The sequence below is a fragment of the Ascaphus truei genome, chromosome 1, assembly GCF_040206685.1.
Source record: "Ascaphus truei isolate aAscTru1 chromosome 1, aAscTru1.hap1, whole genome shotgun sequence".
Taxonomy (NCBI): Eukaryota; Metazoa; Chordata; class Amphibia; order Anura; family Ascaphidae; genus Ascaphus; species Ascaphus truei.
Genome location: NC_134483.1, coordinates 396,289,949 through 396,313,524, shown reverse-complemented (window position 1 = coordinate 396,313,524; position 23,576 = coordinate 396,289,949). Strand labels below are relative to the sequence as shown.

At 45.2% G+C, this 23,576-nt stretch overlaps 1 protein-coding gene across 3 annotated transcripts in view; it reads right to left on the bottom strand.

The window, feature by feature from the left end:
* Positions 1–23,576, bottom strand: part of FSTL5 (follistatin like 5) — an 816,421-nt gene that overhangs the window by 109,971 nt on the left and 682,874 nt on the right. For 2 of the 3 annotated variants that reach the window (XM_075612304.1, XM_075612322.1), the window contains one exon: positions 4,743–4,769. The exons of the other annotated variant lie outside the window; for it this stretch is intronic. In XM_075612304.1, coding sequence (XP_075468419.1) covers positions 4,743–4,769 — 27 coding nt within the window. The remainder of the gene's footprint in view (positions 1–4,742; positions 4,770–23,576) is intronic. 3 annotated transcript variants of the gene reach the window in all.

The following is a 23,576-nucleotide window of genomic DNA, read 5'->3' as shown; positions in this document are numbered from 1 at the left end:
CAATATATCTTTATTCTCCATTTTTACTTGTTTTTCATTCTCCCCCCCCCCCTCCCATCCTCTCCAAAAGAGTTTGATTCTCCCCATTCATGGATTCAGGGGAGTTGCTGACCAGTAACAGTGCCGCAGGTAAGAGAGATTTTTTCTAGTCTGATGAGGTGCTTTTCTAGCATTATACATGTGTCCTCATCAAAGACAGATTAATCTTTTATATCACTCCCTGCTTTATGATGCACTTGGTCCAATACTCTGTATTACGTTATTAACCTTGTCCTAACCTGTTCATCTACATTTTTGAGCAACTATTGCCATTGTACCCCATTTCGCTGAAGCACTGTTCCTAAGGAAACCTTTCCTTTACCTATCACTATGAAGGAGATGCACTCCGACTCATGAATGACACCTCCTCCTATATGAGACTTAAAAAAGATCCTACTAGTGATTTTTTGATTAGACTTAAAGGCCTTTTAGATCAAGCCCTAACTACCTGTGTCATTACAAAGAATGAATTTGATTTCCTTTACTCAAGCTGCCCAAAAATCCCAATATTTTACCACCTTCCCAAAACGCACAAATCCCTAATTAACCCACCTGGTAGACCGATTAAATCGGGAATTCAAAGTCTTACTGCAAATTTATCACAATATGTTGATCACTTTCTCCAGCCTTATGTGGTAAAACTCCCCTCTCATCTAAGGGATTCCACCTCGGTACTAAACCTGTTACAAGACCTCGAGTGGAAAGATTCGTATAGATGGCTCACATGTGATGTGCAGGCCCTCTATACGAATATACCACACACGGAAGGTTTAGCAGCCGTTGACTTTTTTCTATCGGGTGACCTGGAATTACATCCTTTAAATAGAAGGTTTATTTTGGATTCTATCCACTTCATATTAAAACACAATTATTTTATGTTTTTGGACGAATTCTTGCTGCAGGTTTGCGGAACTGCTATGGGCACAAGATTTGCCCCCAGTTTCGCAAACCTGTACATGGGAGAATGGGAATTTGAACACATTTTGAATAACAATCCTTTTAAAAACAATATTATTATTTGGCGTCGTTTCATAGACGACATTCTATGCATATGGGATGGTGACCAATGTTCTGTAGGTCATTTTGTAAAATACATCAATAGCAATGACAGAAATCTGTCCTTTACCCATTTGGAAAATGTAAAGGAAATTAGTTTTCTGGATTTAAGCTTGACAGTTACGGATGAAGGGAAGTTGATAACAAAAACACACTTTAAGGATGTGGATTCAAATAACTTATTGCTGGCCACTAGCAATCATAAAAAAACATGGATTCAAAATATCCCAAGTGGCCAATATTATAGGTTAAGAAAAAATTGCAGTTCAGATAAAGATTTCGAAACACAGGCGAATGACCTTACCTCTAGATTTCTGGAGAGAGGCTATTCATTGAAAAAATTAAATAGTGATTTAGATAGGGTGAGAAAACTTGATAGGAGTCAAATGTTAATTCCAAAGGTAAAAGAAACAAAAAAATCAGGAGGGTCATGATGGCAAATGTAATGTTGCATTCATCACCAATTTCAACTCTATGACAATGCAAATTGAAAAAATGTTAAAAAACACTGGGCAATTTTATCAAGCGACCCAATATTGGGGGCTCACATTTCAAAATTTCCAAAATTTATATATAGGAAAGCGAAAACCTCAAAAATACTTTATCCTCTAGTGATATTAACATCAAAGAGAACTCTGTTGGGGAAAAAAGATGGTTTAACACTAAACCAGTTGGAAACTTTAAATGTGAAAAATGCTCAGTGTGTAAACATTTGCATCCAAACAAAAAATCATTTATATGAAATTCTACATTAGACGTTTTTGAGGTCTCTGACTTCATCTATTGTAATTCAGACCATATTGTTTATTTAATAGAATGCCCCTGTGGCCTACAATATGTGGGGCGCACCAAGCGCCTTCTTAAGGTGCATATCCAAGAACATATACGTAACATCAAAATCGGTTTTATTAAACATAGTCTCTCAAAACATTATGCTCTGCACCATAATGGGGATCCCTCCTCCTTGCTCTTTAAGGGCATCAAATATGTCCCTAGAAATAGAAGGGACGGTGATAGGGTTAAAGAGTTATCTGTACAAGAGACCTTCTGGATACATAAGTTGAGGACTCTGTATCCGGGGGGGTCTAAATTAGGACATCGATATCTGGTCCCTTTACTGATAACTTGTCTTTACCATTATGATCCTCTGTTTTAGTTAGGGGAATATTCCCCTGCTACCTATTTGTGCTCTTTCTAGTGCCTAATGTCATTTGTTCTTTTTTATATATATATATTTTTTTTTTAAATATATGCTTCGTGCTTCTTTTTCAGGGTCTAATTGACATATTCGATTTTTTCATGCTTAGTTGATTTTATAGGCGGTTTAATTTTATTTGTGTGCAAATATACTCTAACACTTTTTTCTTTTAATTTTAGAGCCGTTTTTCTCATATTTGTAATATTGTATTGTTGTTTGTTTGATTAAAGTTTATATTGTTGTCAATGTTGCCTATAGCAACCACTTGTTGTAACACATGGAGTCATTGACTCCTCCCCGCTTTCTCTGTATTGGCTGGAGGATCTGATTGATGGGCCAATCAGATGTGAGCGTGGAGTATTTCAATGCTGTATGTTCTAACCACTTATTTTTAACCCTGATGAAGAAACCGTAAGGTTTCGAAACGCGTTGGAAAGGTTCTATTTGTTTTATCCTATTGGACTCTTCACCCCACTACTGCGGGTTCCCTCGGCCACTGGAGAAAAGATTGTGACGTGAGTTGCAGTGGCGCTTCCCAGTGACGTCACAAACCCGGAAGTGTCGGATCGATGGGCTGTGAGCATGTATCCAGCCATTGCAAAGACTTATCCGATACCACGATATCACTCGTGTGTACCACGAGTTTGCTGGACTCTCCACCTATGTGAGTGGGATTATCTAGGATCCATATACCTTGACGTGGGACCGAGAGACCAAGAGATGGGGAACTGCTTGTACCACCACTGATGACATCTGATTTGGCGTTCTGTCTGGTGCACATGTAACATTAACCCCTGACATGCCTGTTTAATTTAGTTTTGATGTACGCACAATACTTACCTTTATTGATGGTTACTTTAAATATATCTTTTAATGCACTATGAGCGTTGTGCGCTGTGTTTTTTGTGTATTATGTATACACTGTGTGCTCATTTGCATGTCATTTCCCAGAATCCCTTGCTGCAGTGGAAGTGCTGTATGCTGGGTGATAATGGGGAAAGGCGGGGTTGCAGACCTGCCTAAGACATGCAGATGAGCACACAGCTATATTTGCGTATATATAATATATATATATATATATATCACCACCACGGGAACAATACAGGAACAATATGGCACGGCACGGGAACTGCACGGCTATGCCTCCACAACATAGCCGTGCAGTTCCCGTGCCGTGGCCGTATTGTTCCCGTGGTGGTGATATATATATATATATTATATATACATGCTTGTTTTATTTGATCGGTTGTGAGTGAGCTTGATTCCCTCGCCTCCATTTTTATATTAAATTTATTTTTACGTTTTTACGCTATGGGTTGTGCGCTTTCTCCTTTTGTTTTTTAGATTTCTTTGGAATCGGTTCTCCCTTTGAAAGCTGCCCTACAAAAACCAAATCAAGCGTATCATTGGACTGGACATTGTTTAAGGAGTGGCTTAGTATTAACTTTTCAATCATATATTTATCTTTATTATTTTTCCATCCTTTGTTATCATTTAGACCAGGCCTGCACAACTCCAGTCCTCGAGGGCCGCAAACAGGCCAGGTTTTCAGGATATCCCTACTTCAGCACAGCTGGCTCAATTAGTGGCTCAGTCATACATATGTATATATATATACACATATACTTAGTTAAGTTATGGTGGGTAAAAAAAAGTGACAAAAACCCTCCACAGCAAAGCATATAGCAAATGGAAATATTACTGTATGTTCATTTGCATGTCTTAGACAGGTCTGCAACGCCGCCTTTCACCATTATCACCCAGCACACAGCACATCCACTGCTTCAAGGGATCCTGGCAAATGACATGCAAATGAGCACACAGTGCCACCTTTTGCTTCAAAACCATAAACATGGTTCCCTATAGGCTTAAGCTTGCTGCATTGTCACAGCTTTGAGCACAGCCAGGGTTAAGATGCAAAGCCAGCAAACCCACCCACAGACTGTTTCGACCTTAATGGGTCTCCTCAGTGTGGGGTTGGTTCTACTGGCTATGCAAAAATGAAGCAAGGGATAGGTTTTACCATACTTAGTTAAGTTATGGTGGGTAAAAAAAGTGACATAAACCCTCCACAGCAAAGCATATAGCAAATAGAAATATTACTGTATGTTCATTTGCATGTCTTAGACAGGTCTGCAACCCCACCTTTCATCATTATTACCCAGCATACAGCACTTCCATTGCTGCAAGGAATTCTGGAAAATGATTCTGGGAAATTTCCCAATAATGTTGCGGCTTTTCTATCGGTCACTGTAGCAAGCCCTGACCCCAATGGCCATATAGTTTCACAAGTTTCTATTGCACTTTGTGGATTGATGAGCTCTGGTTCAAGTAAGATGCAAAACAAACCAAAAACATATTAGTTGTACCAGATAAATGTAACACAATTGAATAACTACGTAATGTATTATAATTGACAGTAGAAAAAAAAAACAATCTGTGTGAATACCTTCTTCTCGCCACAATATATTGTCAACTGCAGCATGTTGGAAAGAAAAAAAAACACAAAAGAAATAGATGAACAGGTGAACATGTAAAATGCTGGTTGTCTGTGACTGTGATGCAATGATGAATCCACAGGACTTTATCATAACATATTGTGCTGTATGTTATAAAAACTTGGGGAACTGACAGTTACAATAATTCAATAATAGATTACAATTTAAGAGAGCCCAAGTCCTGCTTTCAGTGTTAATAAAGGTTTGTAAACAGCAATAACAGCTTCTGCTGTTTTTAATTTGTGGAAAATGTCAGAGTCCTGTAGAAAGCAACTAGGTCTGCCTAATAAGAGCAGTGCTTTAGTATTTAATTTAGTATGATCATTTTCATATTTTCCTCTATAAGAGGAAGATTTATGGTGTTGTGTTTAAAGATGGGGAATTGTGGGGGCGAATTTGGATCCGCAGCGGATCGGCCGATTCCATTTGTCTGCAGATTTCAGCGGACCAATCTCAATAAGGGTGATGTGCGTTTTGTGGATTTATTACTACTAATACACGTCGCGGATTCCACACCCGTGGATGGATTTTTAAAAATCCGCCAACGGATTGCTGACTATGTGGTTAGGATCTATCAAATCTATCCACGGGTTTAATCCAATGGCGGATTTTGATTAATCCACGCACAATAAAATCGACCAAGCCGTTTGCGGATTTTAGGGGGAAAATGGAAGCAAATTTGAGAAACTAATTTTCCCATCTCTAGTTCTGTTACCAGGACTGTACACATCCATTTAACAAAAAAGATTTAGTAAATCGTACTGCTGTAGTAAGTAACATACAAATGACCATCATCACTAATATACATAGGGGCCTATGCACTAAGCGCCGATAAAAAAAAAATTGCCAGGGTTTTTAAATCACCATTTTTTACAGCGTTGCTATCAAGGTATGCAGAAAGTCCCGAATACCAGTGATAGCAACATTTGCAAAAATGGCGAGTAGCCAGCGGCGTGAAGATTGACCCTCTGAAAAGGGCTCATCCATTGAGAGAGAGAACCGCCTTTCCCTGCGCAAATCTCGGCAGAATTTTTTTATTTTTTATTTAATTTATATGTTATTAATACCGTATTGTAGCAGGAGATCTCCGGAGCAGAACCACATTGATTTCAGATCCAGGGACCCCCTGCTTCCCGAGATACAGGCCCCGTTATGGAGTGCCCGTATCTCCTATGTATTTGATTCCCACGGTCATGTGATGCGTGACATTTCAATGCATAGGAGATACTGGCACCCAATAATGGGGACTGTATCTCTGGAAGCAGGGTGTCCCTGGACCTCAAATCAACAAGGTTCTGCTCCGGAGACCCTCTGCTACAGTACACTAGTAGTAAAAAAATAATTAAAAATGTAACACATTCGTTACTGTAGCGGCTATCTGCTATGGTAATGAAGCTCCTTAAATGTAAATTTTATTAATAGTGTGCGGGAGTAGGGGGTCTCCTTAGCTGAACCGCTTTGATTTCAGCATCAGTGACCCCTTGCTTCCTGAGTTACAGGCCCTGGTATGGGGCATCGGGTGCCAGTCTCGTCACCATTTTTAAATCGTCTGTGTCACGTGAACGGAGTATTTCAATAATGGAGATACCGGCACCCCATATTTGGGCCTGTAACTCGGGAAGCAGGGGGTCCTCTAGGCAGAAATCAATGTGGTTAAGCTCATGAGACCCCCTGCTCCCGCACACTAATAATAAAAATGACGAAGCAGCTTCATTACCTTAGCGGATAGCCATTAGATTGTTGTATTTCATGTATTATTTCTGGCAACAGAGGACATGGCCCTGCAGTATGCTGACGAGGACGCCCTTCATAATGGCAGGGGTAAGTAGAAAGGTTTATTCAGTTTACTCTGCCTGGCTATTATTTGATTTAATAATGGGCAAAAGAGCTATTATCCAGATCCGGATAATAGTTATTTCACCCATTACTATATGTGTTGGGGGGTGGGGGGAGGGGGAGTGGGGGGTGTATTTATTGCAATTTATGCCACATTTATTTTTTGTGACAGGATTGGTACCGCAGGCCAGCGGGGACCCATGGGGACCAACTGAGGAACCCCGGACACTCATGGTGACCACCCGAGGACCCCTGGACACCCACAGGGACCCCCAGACACCCATAGGGAACACCAATGGGGACCAACGAGGGCCCCAGACACCCGTGGGAACCATCTGAACGCCCCCAGACACCCATGGGGAACACCTGTGAACCCCTGGACACCCGAGGGGACCACCTGGAGGCCAACGGACATCTGCAGGGAAAACCCAGGGACACACGCCGACCTCAGGTATCAAGCCTGTGTATAAATATTAAATTATTGTTTCATGTGGGGGCAAAGGGAATGGGTGTTGTTTTGATGGGTAGTACATATTGTAATGTGTATTCTGGGCAGAGTGGGTGAATGAAGGGACAAGTACCTGCTTCACTCACCCCCTCTGCAAACAATAAAGCTGCTTTAACCCCTTCATTGCCTTAGCAGTTAGCTGCTAAGGTAATGAAGTTGACTGTAAATGCATGTTTAATGCATGGGATTCATGCTGGGGCCTCCGATACTGATATTAATGGATATCCGCCCAGAGACTCCTGGTATCAATCGATGCAAGTTCCGTCTCTCCGCTTGTCGGCAGCTTCTCAATACCCTCTTGCCAACTTTTTCTGTCGAGACGATTTTGAGAGGAATTCCCAATTCTAGAGCGGCAATAGCCTTGATAAGCTAACTGGGGTTACTAGAATTGCACGAGTTTGAAAAGCTGTCAATAAGTGGCTTTTCGCCGCAAGTTTGGCGATATTTTTTTCCGTCAAAAAAAATTGCCGAAAAGCTCTCTTATCGTCGAGTTATCGGGGCTTACTGAATAGCAATAGGCTTTTTTGGCGATAAGGTGGCGATAAGTAACTTATCGGAGCTTTGTGGATAGGCCCCTTAATGTTACCAAAAGCAGCTTGAAGCATTTCAAGCTATAGAATTCAGATAAACAATACTGTGTAAACCCAAACTGGGATGCGAATGGATGTGAATTGATGATGACTTACAATGCCTATTTTAGTCATGTAGTTCCTGTTTCCATTTAGTGGCATACAAAGTTAGTTATAAAATGCTTGTAGAGTCATTATTGTATAGTGTAAATGTAAAGTAGAAAATGTAATTAATTAATGGGTAAATAAAATACTTCTATATAATGTGTATAATCTCCCATTTCTATTTGTTTAAGAATGTTGCACCAGGTTGTGCATGATTTGATGTATTGTTAATGTATACAGTGGAAGAGGTCTTTGTAGTATATTGCTCAGCAATGCATTGTAAGACATCGGAGAACAACTTTAGTCTGGTTACATCTGTACTGCATTAGCATTTCAAATGTTAAAGGCGAAACACACTCAAAAGTCTACATAAGTTTAGCTGATATAATGTTAACATCTTGCCCCCTAAGCAGTCCTATTAAAAAAAAAAGATGTATTTCTAGAGTTAAAAACATGAATGACTTAATCGCAAGCTTCTGAGGTTACTATGGTAACCTTTAGACTACAATGGTCTCCGAGGAGAGTTTAATTTTAATCTCCCAGACACATAATATTTCAGACACTTATCTCCTGAACGAACATCAGCTTTTAAAAGGAAAAACAGCTTTGGGAAGGTCAAGAAGAGATCTTTTAACGTAAGTAAATAAAATGGGAAAAATTGATCAGGGCTTTAATTGTTCAGGAGGTAAAATATAGCTCTCTCCTCAGAGCCCAGTGCTGTGTAAAGGTTACAATGGTAACCGCAAGCCCTAGAGATGAAGACAATCATAATTTTTAACACTAAGGGCCTCATGCAGAGAGCAGTGCTATTAGCAATCTCGCCATTTTCTGGCGAAAATCGCGCTAAAAACAGCCGAAAATGGCGAGGTAGGAAAAAAGCGCCATTTTTTTTTTCCTATTTTAAAATCTCGTCGCGCGGCTGGCGAGAAACTACATCTCGCCAGTCTGAAAAATATCCAAATTCAGAAAGGCGCGCTCGTCATCTAGCGGCTGTTTTTGGCGCGATTTTCGTCAATTTTCTCCGCCAACTAAAGTTGGCAAGAAGCAGGAGCTCGCCGGCTATAAAGAAAAAAAAATGCGCGATTTTTTTTTCCCCTTTCAGCTGCGCGCATCTCCTCATTTAAAATTCTCCACATGCAGTAATGCTAAAAATAGCGGATTTCGCCCATTTCTGCATATGGAGAATAAAACTCTCCATTAAACCTACTTTTTATTCCCCTCTCCAATTTTAAAAAGCACTGCTCTCTGCATAGGCCCCTAAATGTTTTTAAAATACAAAAAAGAGTGGGACATTAAGAAGGTAAGATCACCCCTTGTTTTAACATTAGCATTATGAGTTAAAGGTATGTACAGTACTGTACTCTTCCTGGGGGGATATTGCTTTATAACATGCCAGTATTTAAAATGCACAGTACTGTTAGTACAAATAATAATTATGAAGCTAGAATTATGAAATGCTGTCTAAATGTAAGGATTTTCAAAAATCTAAAACTTTTCGATAACTTCCTATTTCTAGAATTAAGGGCTCCTATTTAATATGCAGTGTAGCTAATGTTTCCTTCCCTTATAAGATTTAAATTTAAGGACATTCATTTGAATGGGGTGTAACGGGTATTCCCCCACCCAATCGCAGATTCTACTGTGTGAGTGCAGGAAACATATATTGTTACTCAGGTGTGGTGCATTACCTGTTGGCTCACAGGAGGGCTGAGCTTCCGCCACGGGGAACCTGGGGTAATTATACTAGGGGTGATCACTTACAACATCTTCTCGGTACAGCGCCTCCACCTGCGATGGCTCCCACCAGAGGGGGAGTGGTTCCTCGCAGGACAATCAATAATACCATACACAGTGCTTTATATAACGAAGGACTTTACTAACGACTAATAATGATAACCTGTGTCTCTCTCACGGTGAGACACTAACAGTGACGTCTCGCAGGACGATTCCCAAACACTAGGTGATCCCACCCAGTGTCCCAAGAACCCCACCCAATGTCCCGTACTCCTACAGAGATAGTCAATGGGTGACTGCGCAGTCACTAAGAACCTCTAGGCCTGTTGGTGCACATGTGATGGTATAATACCTGCCGAGCACTCCGGTGCTCGGGTCAGCAACAAACTTCTCAAAGGGTCAGACGTGTGATGAATCCGTCTGATCCAACCGAACTCCTTGCACGTGCGGACCCCGACGTGGGTCCGAACCGCTTCACAGGAACCGCAGCGTCTGCTGTGTCCCTGTCTAATCTAAGTGGTACTAACGTGACAGGAGCCCTAACCTAGGGCCTGTCCCTGTAGTACAGCAACCTGTAGTGGCTTGGGGAACTCCTAGGGCCTGCAGGGATAATGACCTGTCTCACTCCCCCAACTACCCAAGTCCCTTCGGTAAGTGATCTGGAATGGACTAGAGTACTCTTACATGCAGTACTTGGGCGTCTACCTACTGTTGGCTAGCCTAGTGCAGATCCTCTCCAGAATTCCTGCTCTCAGTTACCAGTTTATCCCTTCAGGCATCCTACCCCTAGCGCTACCTCAAGGTGACTAGAACAGCTATAGCCCTTCTCCAGACCCACTACTCTCTGACTAGTCCCAGCGCCTACAGCAGCAAGCTGTAGCTCACTGGAGGTTGGCAGTCAACGTGCTGCGCAACAAGGTGCCTGCCTGTCAGACCTCACAGCACTGCCCGCCGTGACTCTGACAATGCAGCACTACACTAAGGGCAGCGTCCCTATCTTGGGCCTCCCTCAGCAATTACCCACTAACCTAGTGGGGAGTTGGGGCCTACCTGGGGTGTAGGTACCTATTTGGGGCAGAAGCTGCACTCGCTCCCCGCACCCTACTTCCCTACAGCTCCCTGACTCCAACTCTGCATAACCTTCCTTTCCCAGCTCCCACTAATGTAAGTGGCAGGGTCCCTATCCTGAGGGCTGCCCCTGGCAACACTCACCTTACTGGGGAGCTGAGCTATCTCGAGCCCTGGGGGTGCTGGCCTAGTACAGGGAGTCCCTGACTCCTGTACCCTACCTCCTTCCCTGGGCTGCTCCGGTCTCTGACTGATCTAACGTGCTGCAAGCCCGCCAAATGTATCTCTTTTCCCAGGGGTCTCCTAAGCCCTATTGGCTCCCTGGGGTCACATGGGGCTCGCAAAGGCTCTGGGGATATGTAGTCCCAGCTCAGAGCCTTCCCTGGTAGGCTAGGGGTTCGCGGGCTTTTCCCTACCTTCACTGCGCTTGCGCAAGCTTTCCCGGGCTGCCTCGACCTTCCCTGCGCATGCGCAACAGTATCCTCAATGGCGGCGCCCTGCTTGGCCGGCCGCCGGGACCTTAGAGACGCGATCGCGGCCTTAGCAACCGCCCGATCGCGTCCCTGGCAACCGGCCGCAGGCAGGAGAAGCCGCGCTGCTCCCTGCTCCAGCCCCCACCCTTGGAAGCAGCCGTCGGGTCTGTCGGCACCCGCGACCGAGCTGCTCAAAGGGAGGGGGGTCTCCAGGAGCCACGGGAGCTCCAGGCTACACTCTCCCCCTGGTGAAACTCCAACGACCTCGCTTGGATGGCAGACATAACCTGGTACACAGTTATACAATGAAAATGCAGGGCATATGTACAACCTATCACTGGTGACTTTAGACATCAGGTTACAATACAGTTCACATACCATACCCGAGGCCAGCTGAGCGTCAGCTGTTTGCTGAGACCATTCGTGGGGTGCCCCTAACTGATCAAGTGGGGGTACCTCACTTTTGCGTCCGTGAACCTCCCCCAGAAAAATTTCTTGAAGAGCACACCGGAGGGCAACAGTCACTGGTTCCTCGCTACTTCCTCCCCCTGGTGGAAGGAGTAGCACCATGTCTCTGAAGCAGACCTTTACCCGGTCACCCGCGGCATGGATGCGGTAGACCAGGCGGCCAGGACCTTTTCCGCGGTCCACTACTTGGCGAATGGCACGCTCCCTTTTGGGCTTAAGGGAGGCAATTTTTACTAAATCCCTCGCCACACAGTCCTTGTCCCTACGTACTTGCGAGGCTTCCGCTGGGAAGCGAGCAATGGGCAATGTCTCTTTCCTCAAAGTCTCTGTTTCACCTGGCAGGGGGTAAAGGGTAGATACCTTACCACTGTGGTGATTCACGGTAGCCAACAGGTCCTCGGGGACGCTGTCAGTTCCCACCTCGGCTGTATCGGGACCTGTCCCCGGCACTTCTGGGACAGTCCACTTACTGGCTTGAAACTCGGGAGCGTTGGATCCCGGTCCTGGGACCATTTGAGTCGGAGCGCACGGGCTCACACTCGGTTCAGGAGCCGTAACTCTGACCTTTTTCACGGCCACCTCCATCGGAGCCTGTGGGGGGCAAGGGGGTTCCTTACCACTCTGCTGGCTTGCAATGGTTTTCTCTTCTTGTGGAACACTGTCAGGTATCTGCGGTGCTTCACCTGACACCACGACAGAGCTGACTGTTCTCTTCAACTGAACGGTAGGTGGTAGATACTGGTCCTCTCGCACGGCTGGACAGCTTTCTTCTAGGGGGGCCACCTCACTGTTGGGGTGGTTCGCCGGTAGGCGCATCGCCACCGATGGTTCGTCCTTTTCCGTAGCTGGCTGGGCCTCAGTTCTTCCCGCTTGGTTGCAACAGGGAACCAGGGCAGCCTTGTCTGTCAGCTCCTCCACCTCCGTGGTTGAGGTAGAGCAAGTAACAGCATCTTCATCTCTGTGTTCTGCCATCTGAGATTCCTGCTTGGGATCTGGGACTGTAGACTGCAGCAGCACAGGCTTTAGAAACTGTGCTCCGCAACAAGCACACTTGGGACCCCAGGTCGGTTTGCCACCTGGGAAGTCACACTGGTCACAAGCACATCTTATGCACCCGTCATCCTCCACCACTGCCACCCGCCATTCTATTGGTAGCCTAAAGGGGTTAAAGTCCATACCACCAGATAGATTCAAATCCTTTTGTAGGCACGGGCACAGAAGAAAGGGTATTTTTCCTCCTTTTGTCCGCCATGCCCCATACAACTGCGGGTGTGTTTCTCTACAATCTGTACTGTCTTTAGTGGGAACAGCGGTTGCGGATCGCTGTTCACTGAGCTTGCTCCCCCTGGTGGACTGTAGCAGCACGGGTTGCAGGGTCGGCGCCCTGCAGCAGACACATAAGCGTCCCCAGGCCAATTTACAACATGGGCAGTCACCCTGGTTACAGAAACATTCCAGGCACCCATCCTCGTTCGCGTCGTCCAACCGCCCCTTTATCAGGCACGTCAAAACATCAAAGTTCATACTACCCAACGGACTCAACGCTTCTGTCATACACGGGCACACCAAAAAGGATACGCACCCGGCTTTAGTCGGCCAGAGTCCATATAACGGTGAGCAATTTTCTTTGCCCCCAGTACTTTCTTTGATGGAGACAGCAGTTAGGGGTGAAGGCTTACAGTACTTGCTCCCCCTGGTGGAATCTGAAGGAGGGGCTCGCTCTATCACTGAGTCACTCACATTGCGGGGGCGGAGCTTAGGGTTTCCCGCCAAACCCGGCCAGTTTGCAACATTTTCCCGCGCGGGCGGGAAATCAGCACGTGACTTCTTCATGGCGAACAAAAATAGCACAATTTAGAAAAAAATATACCGGGCACCCCAGGTCATTCTCTCAGCAGCGCCTCCAAATGTAACGGGTATTCCCCCACCCAATCGCAGATTCTACTGTGTGAGTGCAGGAAACATATATTGTTACTCAGGTGTGGTGCATTACCTGTTGGCTCACAGGAGGGCTGAGCTTCCGCCACGGGGAACCTGGGGTAATTATACTAGGGGTGATCACTTACAACATCTTCTCGGTACAGCGCCTCCACCTGCGATGGCTCCCACCAGAGGGGGAGTGGTTCCTCGCAGGACAATCAATAATACCATACACAGTGCTTTATATAACGAAGGACTTTACTAACGACTAATAATGATAACCTGTGTCTCTCTCACGGTGAGACACTAACAGTGACGTCTCGCAGGACGATTCCCAAACACTAGGTGATCCCACCCAGTGTCCCAAGAACCCCACCCAATGTCCCGTACTCCTACAGAGATAGTCAATGGGTGACTGCGCAGTCACTAAGAACCTCTAGGCCTGTTGGTGCACATGTGATGGTATAATACCTGCCGAGCACTCCGGTGCTCGGGTCAGCAACAAACTTCTCAAAGGGTCAGACGTGTGATGAATCCGTCTGATCCAACCGAACTCCTTGCACGTGCGGACCCCGACGTGGGTCCGAACCGCTTCACAGGAACCGCAGCGTCTGCTGTGTCCCTGTCTAATCTAAGTGGTACTAACGTGACAGGAGCCCTAACCTAGGGCCTGTCCCTGTAGTACAGCAACCTGTAGTGGCTTGGGGAACTCCTAGGGCCTGCAGGGATAATGACCTGTCTCACTCCCCCAACTACCCAAGTCCCTTCGGTAAGTGATCTGGAATGGACTAGAGTACTCTTACATGCAGTACTTGGGCGTCTACCTACTGTTGGCTAGCCTAGTGCAGATCCTCTCCAGAATTCCTGCTCTCAGTTACCAGTTTATCCCTTCAGGCATCCTACCCCTAGCGCTACCTCAAGGTGACTAGAACAGCTATAGCCCTTCTCCAGACCCACTACTCTCTGACTAGTCCCAGCGCCTACAGCAGCAAGCTGTAGCTCACTGGAGGTTGGCAGTCAACGTGCTGCGCAACAAGGTGCCTGCCTGTCAGACCTCACAGCACTGCCCGCCGTGACTCTGACAATGCAGCACTACACTAAGGGCAGCGTCCCTATCTTGGGCCTCCCTCAGCAATTACCCACTAACCTAGTGGGGAGTTGGGGCCTACCTGGGGTGTAGGTACCTATTTGGGGCAGAAGCTGCACTCGCTCCCCGCACCCTACTTCCCTACAGCTCCCTGACTCCAACTCTGCATAACCTTCCTTTCCCAGCTCCCACTAATGTAAGTGGCAGGGTCCCTATCCTGAGGGCTGCCCCTGGCAACACTCACCTTACTGGGGAGCTGAGCTATCTCGAGCCCTGGGGGTGCTGGCCTAGTACAGGGAGTCCCTGACTCCTGTACCCTACCTCCTTCCCTGGGCTGCTCCGGTCTCTGACTGATCTAACGTGCTGCAAGCCCGCCAAATGTATCTCTTTTCCCAGGGGTCTCCTAAGCCCTATTGGCTCCCTGGGGTCACATGGGGCTCGCAAAGGCTCTGGGGATATGTAGTCCCAGCTCAGAGCCTTCCCTGGTAGGCTAGGGGTTCGCGGGCTTTTCCCTACCTTCACTGCGCTTGCGCAAGCTTTCCCGGGCTGCCTCGACCTTCCCTGCGCATGCGCAACAGTATCCTCAATGGCGGCGCCCTGCTTGGCCGGCCGCCGGGACCTTAGAGACGCGATCGCGGCCTTAGCAACCGCCCGATCGCGTCCCTGGCAACCGGCCGCAGGCAGGAGAAGCCGCGCTGCTCCCTGCTCCAGCCCCCACCCTTGGAAGCAGCCGTCGGGTCTGTCGGCACCCGCGACCGAGCTGCTCAAAGGGAGGGGGGTCTCCAGGAGCCACGGGAGCTCCAGGCTACAGGGGCTTAAAGCTTCCTTGACATTGAGACATGAAGACAGCTTCAGAGAATATTGAATTGGGGTTAAAGTATCTTGTAAATCTCTTTAACTATTGTGATAGTGATATTAACATAATTCTATACCATACAAACCTTCAAGATAGCACTTGATTTAATACTGTTGGTATCACTAGAGATGTGCTAACCTGCTTAGATTCACTTCACTGTAGTTCCGATCACACTGTCCAAAAAGTTCCAAAGTCTTTGTAGTTAAAATAATTAAATAAAAAGATCAGAACGGTCTTAAGTTTACTTCAAGAAGGTAATATTAGGGCAGATTAAATTAATCAAATTATCTGTATCTGCTATACAGTACATGCATGTTTGTATAATGTATAACACCATTCAAAACAAATATCTAAGAAAAATAAAACCTACAGATGTTGCAAGTGTTCTGGTATCCGTTACTGTGAAACAAGGTACCAAATTGTGCGATTTGGCATGCAGTTCGCTGTTCTATTTAATTAAATTGCAAATTGCTTGATAAATCAGTAAAACTCGCTGCAGCGAGTCTTATCATGCAATAACGAGTGCAAAACATTGGCAACACCTATACAATAATGGGAAACATACTGTAAAATACATACTAGAAGTATATAATCTGTGGTAGCCACTAAACTTTGGGTCCTATGCAGAAAGCTCAGATAAGCCACTTATCGCCTCCTTATCGCCAAAAAAGCCTACTGCTATTCAGTAAGCTCTGTCGGTGATAAGAGTGCTTTTCGGCAGATTTTTTGCCAAACGCGCGGTGACAAGCCACTTATTACTACTTATTGCCAACTCATGGTATTATAGTAGCCCCGATTAGCTTGTCGAGGCTAATCGTAATTCTAGAATAGAGATTTCCTCTCTAAATCATCTCGCCAGGAAAAGTTGGCAAGAAGGTGGTAAGAAGCTGGCAATAAGCGGCGAGAGGGGATTTAGAAAAAAAAAATGCATTTTTCCTGCTTCGGATTGATGACTGGATACTCAGGAGCTGATATCCATTAATATCAGCACCGGAGACCCCAAGCATGAATCAGATTCAATAAAAATGCATTTACAGTCAACTTCATTACATTAGCGGCTAACCGCTAAGGCAATGAAGCGGTTAAGGGACAACAGCAGCTTTATTGGAGGCAGAAAGGGTGAGCGAAGGTGGTACTTGGCCTTTCACTAACCCCCTCTGCCTCCAATAAACATTACAAGGTGTGTTTGGGGGCATCAGGTGGGCCCTGCCAGTGTCTGTGGGCCTCCAGGTGATCCATGCGTCTGTTTGGGGGTCCCTGGATGGTCCCCGCGAGTCTGGGGGGCCCTCGGGTGGTTCCCATGGGTGTCGGGGGCCCTCGGGTGGTTCGGATGTGAATTCACTTTAAGGGTTGATGTCACATCCTTTTGAACTAAGGTAACCTACAGTATCACATGGTACAGCTACCAATGGGATTGTCTTCAATCCTATTGGCTGTAATACCATGTGATACAACCATGTGGTTTGAAGGATGTGACGTACCTCCCTTGGAGATGACATCCCATCCTTCAAAAAAAAAAAAATAGACACCCGTGGGAACCAACCGAGGGCCCCCCAGACGCCCATGTTGATGACCTGGGGACACCTGGGGGCCCTCGGACACCCACGCGGACCACCTGGAGGCCCATGGACACTCACGGGATCACCCAAGGCCTTAAGACACCCGCAAGGACTACTTGAGGACCCCTGGACTCTCAAGGGGACCACCCGGGGACACCCACCAGCCTCTGGGTTCAATCATGTGTTAAAATAAATAAATAATGGTTTTATGTGGGGGTACAGGGGGTGGGTGGGTTGTGTATTGTTAGTTATTACATATTGTAATGTTTATTGGGGGCAGAGGGAGTGAGTGAAGGGCCATGTACCACCTTCACTCACCCCCTCTGCTCTCAATAAACCAGCTATTGTGCCTTAGCCCCTTCATTGCCTTAGCGGATATCCGCTAAGGTAACAAAGCTGCTTTAAGATACATTTTATTATTAGTGTACGTGAGCAGGGGGTTTCCAGAGCAGAACCGCGTTGTTTTGAGGATCGGGTACCCCCTGCTTCCCGAGATACAGGCCCCGTTATGGGGTGCTGGTATCTCCTATGCATTGAAATGTCCCGCGTCCCGCGTCATGTGTGTAATTAATTCTGGAAAACTATATTTGTAAAGTGTTCTAGACAAGCTCGTCAGATATATACCAAGATATTTTAACCGGGATTCCTTCCATCTATAGTTGAAATTCATTTTTATGAGTTGCAATTCGTTACTGGGGAGCATCAGGTTCAACACCTCTGATTTGTCAGAATTTGGTTCCCTTTTGGGATACAAGAAAAACTCAGTCAGCGTCGAATGTAAGTTTGGAAGGGTCGTCAGGAGATGGGTAACTGTTAATATAATATCGTCGGCAAACAATGAAATGTTGTACTCCTTGCTCTCTATCTTTATTCCCCTGATTTCTGGGTTCCTCCTTATGTCAAAGGCCAGGGTTTTAAGTGTCAAGGTAAACAGAATCGGAGGAAGGGGACAGTCCTGTCTTGTACCGTTTTTAATTTGGAAGACTTTGGAAGATGCTCCCGCATGTTTGAGGGAGGCAGAGGGGTTGTGGTAAAGGGCCATAATTCCCTCCAGTATAGGACCCCTAAAACCGAACCTCTCCAGTGCTGCCCTTAGAAAAGTCCAGTCTATTCTATTAAAGGCTTTTTAGGCATCTAGACTCAGGAGCATTGCCTTGTCCATTGTTTTTTCTTTTCACTTGATCAATAATATTAACAATTTTTCTAGTGTTATCCGAGGCTTGCCGGTTGGTTATAAAACCCACCTGGTCTGGGTTTATTTGTCTCAGGAACACTATGCTAATTCTGTTTGCCAGGACCTTACTGTACATTTTTAGATCACAATTTAGCAAAGAAATTGGTCTATAACTCTTGCAACTGAGTGGGTCTTTCACTTTGTGTGTTACCACAATATTTGCCTGTGAAATGGTTTTTGTGATTCCCCACTCTCCCCCCTTCATAAAGGATTTCATTATATTAACCAAATACGGGGGCAGGATCTTAAAATATTTCTTATAATATATGTTCGATATAGGCCTGGGGCCTTTTAGGTTTTGAAATTTGTAACTACCTTTCGATCTCTTCTGCTCTGATGTGTGCATTTAACACCCCTAATTCCTCTTCTGACAGCCCTGGGAGATTACAGCTATTCAGGAAATCTATTATTTAGTTTTTATTGGGCTTGTTGTGCCCCTGTATCCTGATTCAGATTATATAGATCAGTGTAGAATTTAGTTAATTGTCCTGCTATTTCCTCTGGCTCATGGGCGATCTTCCCTTTCCTCTTCTTTATTGCATAGACCCATGATTTTGCTTTTAGTCCTTTTAATATATTTGCTAATAGTTTATCGGCTTTGTTACCCTTTTCATAGAAGCGTTGCCTTGTCCATCGTAAAGCCTTCTCTACCTCTTCCATTTGTATGCTTCTGAGCTTTTCCCTCAATTTATTTAGTTTCCTCAATATCTTATTATTGGAATTTGCCTTGTGGGCCTTCTCTAGCTCGGAGATCCCTTCTGTTAACACCTTTATGGCTTTTGTCATTTGTCCTTTCTTATGGGTCGCTATAGCTATGCATGTCCCTCTTATATGGGCTTTATGTGCTTCCCACAGCAAAGTCTCCGACTCTACGCTACCCACATTATTGGTGAAATAGTATTTCAAGGAGTCCTCAATTTTGCTCTCGACCTCTGGTTGATTAAGTAGGGAATCATTAAGTCTCCAAATAAAGCACTTTGGGGATGACAGGGAAGTTTTAATTTGGATATCAATGGGTGCATGGTCCGACCACGTTATGGGGCCTATGTCTGTTTTCAGAATGGACTGGTTCAGTTTTGGGCTAATGAAAATGAAATGAATAGTCAAGCCTGGAATATGAGTTGTGTGGAGCCGAGTAGAATGTGTAATCCTTCTGGTTAATTTTCCTAGATCTCCATGTGTCTATTAGTGGGAAGCCTTCTATCATGCGTCTAAATTTCATATCCCTGGTATCAATGCTGTGAGTGCTTTGTCCCTGTACATTTTTGGATCTATCTAGTTTGTTATTCATTGTCATGTTGAAGACTCCCCCGACAATCACTGAGTCACCCACCACACTTTTCAGTTCCTTCAGAATTAATTCCAAGAAGTCCACCTGGTGGTCATTTGGTGCATAGATGTTAACCAAAGTAATTTCTACCCCCGCGAAGGTGCCTCATACCCCCAGGAACCTTCCCTCTCAGTCTCTTCTCACTTCTTTCTCTATGAAGGGTACACTGTTCTAAATGAGAATTGCAACCCCCCTTTTCTTAGCGATGCCTGAGGCATAGCAGGCCCTGGGGTATATTTTTCTTAATGAATTGGGAGGGTCTATTGTGTTAAAGTGTTAAAGGAGGGAAGGGGGTGGATTGAGGAAACACAGGGCACGAAAGCTTTGAAACTCGGCCATTACATGAACCTTGTAGCAGAATGGAGCAGCTATTGGCTCACCCTATGGTGTCTATATCTTCAGAAGCAGAGGGTCCCCGGAGCTGAAATTAATGCTTTGTTCCTGTGTTAAAAATAATGAAACTTTTCCAAACTAATCATGTGCTTGGAATGCTGTTTTAAACCAATTCACATGATATATTTCATACAGTAATATTGTACATGCTGCAATGTTGTCTGTCCTAAACTGATGTCTTCAGTTTGGGCAGAAACATGAATACAAACATGAACAAAGGTTTCACAAGCATTAAAAAAGTCAATATTTTATTTCCTAAAGCAGGCATATATAGGTAGAGCAACTAATGATATAGCCGTGTTCCTCAGTTCCCAAAACGTTTAGGAAGAATGTCGAAGTTTGGCTGTTCAAGCTTCCTCTATGTATAGTTTCCCTATCTACATTCTCCTTAACTTTGTTCTTTAGTTATTTACAGTATCATGCAGAGCAGTGCTTTGATTAGATTATTTTCAAGCATGGCTAGTGATTATTTTCTAATCAATAGACACTGTAATCGAAAATCTTAAAAATAATTTCTCTTTTTTAAAACCTTTTAAAAGATCTCACTAGAGCCAATTCAATTTAGAAAATAAATTTGCAAGATAATTTAATTGGGCAGCCTCACCCGAAATCAACCCTTAATAGGGGTTTCCAAGTAAAATGTACTTCATTAACACTTTATTGGAAGTTAAGACAATGCTATACATTGATGTTAAGACTATGACAATGACGTGTAATAAGGCCACTGTTATGGAAAATAATTAGCTTTGAGCATACTGTACCATGTTAACCCAGTTAGTCTCAATATAATATTTCATGGAATTTTGAGTTTAGGCAAAGGTCTTGCTGTTTCATCCAACAAGGAATGATATATCCTTTGTAAAAGTTAAAAAACTATATACAGTATTTGATGTGTTTCTAAACTAAAATCCTTGGAGATTCAAATACTGCTCATCGGCTATTTACAATAAAGATGAATCCTTTAAATGCCAGGGTGTCAATAATATAGTGCTCTGAGAAGTGTTACTGCTCCTCTAGTAATAACATTTTTTTTTTAAACATTGTCTGTCTGTGCATTGTAGTTATAGTGTTCATTTTTTGTTTATTGAATAGCTGTATTAATTCCATGTTGGAATAGGAAAATCAATTACATATTTTTGTTATAAAAGAAATAATCATTATAACGTAAAAGTAAAATTACATTTGGGGTGTTTTGCTTCTCCATAATGGCACCCAATATCCTTCATAATTTATATCATGCTGCAAGATTCTAACTAATCAACTAATCATATATGTTAAATCAATATGGTAATTTCTATAAGATACAATATTACCTCAAGTGCAATAGATGGTGCTTGAAAAAGTTATTCAGCAAATCACTTTTTAATTAAAATTGTATTGATTAGACAAACCATTTAACATTATTTTGATCTAAAATACAAAACGGAAAATAAATGCACATATAAACAAGAAAGTTATGTAGGCTTGTGAACAAAATCTAAATAAATCTTGTGTTTATGCTTTAATCTTTAAAAACATGTGCCATACTGTACTTAACTTTAATTTTTCACACCACCATGAACACATACAATATATCTTTAAATCAAGTCAAAGGCCCAGATGCACTCAGCTCAACTAAATCAGAGCAAATTCCATTATATTACCTAAAATAGTTACAGATTTTAATTTAACTGTGTTGAACTCAAATCAGGGCCGGTTGGGATGTTCGCGGTGCTCGGTCCCGGAACATGTGTGGGGCCTCTAACCTGCAACATCTAATCCTCAGAATCCCATCATCATGGCGTCGAGACATCAAATAGTGTTGAGATGGCATGACAACACGGCGTTATGTCACGACAGCATGTGATGTCACGTCATCATGGTAGTGTGGCTCTACAGGGCGCCCAGTTGTGAAAGCAACATGATGCCGCATGGGGTCATAACATCACGTGGCATCGCAACACCATTTGATGTCGCAGTGCCATGTTGAAGTGCACTTAAAGCAGAAGGGTTAACTCTAAAGAACCCTTGATGGGGGATACCGAGCAGAGCACCACGCCTAACGCCCACTGGGAGGCAAACTCTGAAACCGTCCCAGTAGACTCGGCGTACGAGTACTCTGCCCGAATACGGGAGTGCACCAGCACCCAGAACATGGCCACGAAGTTTGTTGGGACCCCCCCCTCCAAAACCTGCTTCCTGGTTTTCAAATGGCTACCTTAGCCAATGCCAGGAACAGGTTGGCCAGGAGATCCCTAGGCTTATCGTTCCGGGACACTGGGCACCCACAAATAAAAAGATGGGGGGAGAAGTGTAGCCAGAACTGCAGGAGAAGGCTCTTCAAGAAGGAAAAGAGGGGCTGCAGTCTGGCGCAACTCAAATAAATGTGATATACGGACTCCCGCTCGCCACAAAAGGGACAGGCGGCGGGGGAGTCCGTGAAGTGTGCCAAGTACTCTCCTGTGGTCTGTGCACCGTGGAGGACCCTCCAACTAAAATCCCCGGTGGGACGGGGAACCAAACCTGAATAGAGTTCCTTCCACCGGGGTCTCTCGCCCTCGTTCGCAGGAAATACCTGCCTCCAGATAGTATCAGGGCGGGTGACAAGGGCGAGGTAGTGCACTATATGGAGCACTAGAGAATACAGGACTTTCCTCGGCATGCCGCGGAAACATGCCGGGGACATATCCCCCAACCTGCTGAGGGTGGGGGAGAGAGGAGCCCGAGGGGGTTGCCGTGGCTTTGGTTCCACGCAAAGATCCGTAGAGCTGAAGTTGATAGGTTGACAAGGCTCTCCGGTCTGCAATACCCCCTCAATGAAGGTGCGTGAGTCGGGGTGGATGGCATCTTTAATCTCCCGGATCAAACGATGAGGGATGCGGGCAGTACGCAGACCCATACGGGGCGCGAGCACCTCTGCCCTAACCCAGTCTCGCCGCTCAAAGTCCAGGAGATCCCCGACTATGGTCACCTGCACCAGGATTAGCCGGCGGCAAATAGAGGGCGAATCAAACATCCGAGCCCCCACTGCCGGATTATACAGCAGGGGCTCGGCGAGGAAATCAACCCCCACCGCCTGTCCCTTTCTGGTCGCGGAGACCATTTTCCAGGCCTTAAGTAAGTCCCGGTAGTATGCCGGCAGCTCAGAGAGGTCTCTACCTAAACCCTCGGGCCTGATGATAAACAGTTGCCGGTCATACCTCATATTGCACAGCAGGCGAAAGAAACTGGTTGCCAGCTGGCACCACTGCGGAGACGGATCTGCGAATAGGTATCTCTGCAGGTATTGGAGGAGGAAAGTGTGTAACTGGGAGCGGACACACACCACTCCCTGTCCACCCTCCTCCAAAGGAAGGCACGCAACTCCCGCAGAGACCCAATGCTTCCCCATCCAGAGAAAATCCATCAACCTCCTCTGGATCTTGTTGATAAATTCGGGGGTCGGACCCATGGCTATCAGCCGGTGCCATAGCTGACTGGCCACCAGCTGGTTGATCACCAGGGTTCTTCCCCTGAGGGAAAGCATTCTCGACAGATACACCCAAGACCCCAGACGAGCAATGACTCGTTCCTCAAGATCACTGAAGTTTTCTGGGGCCGGGTTCTCCGCAGCAGACAGGTAGACTCCCAGATATTTGAGAGTATCGCTCCCCCACGAGACATTAT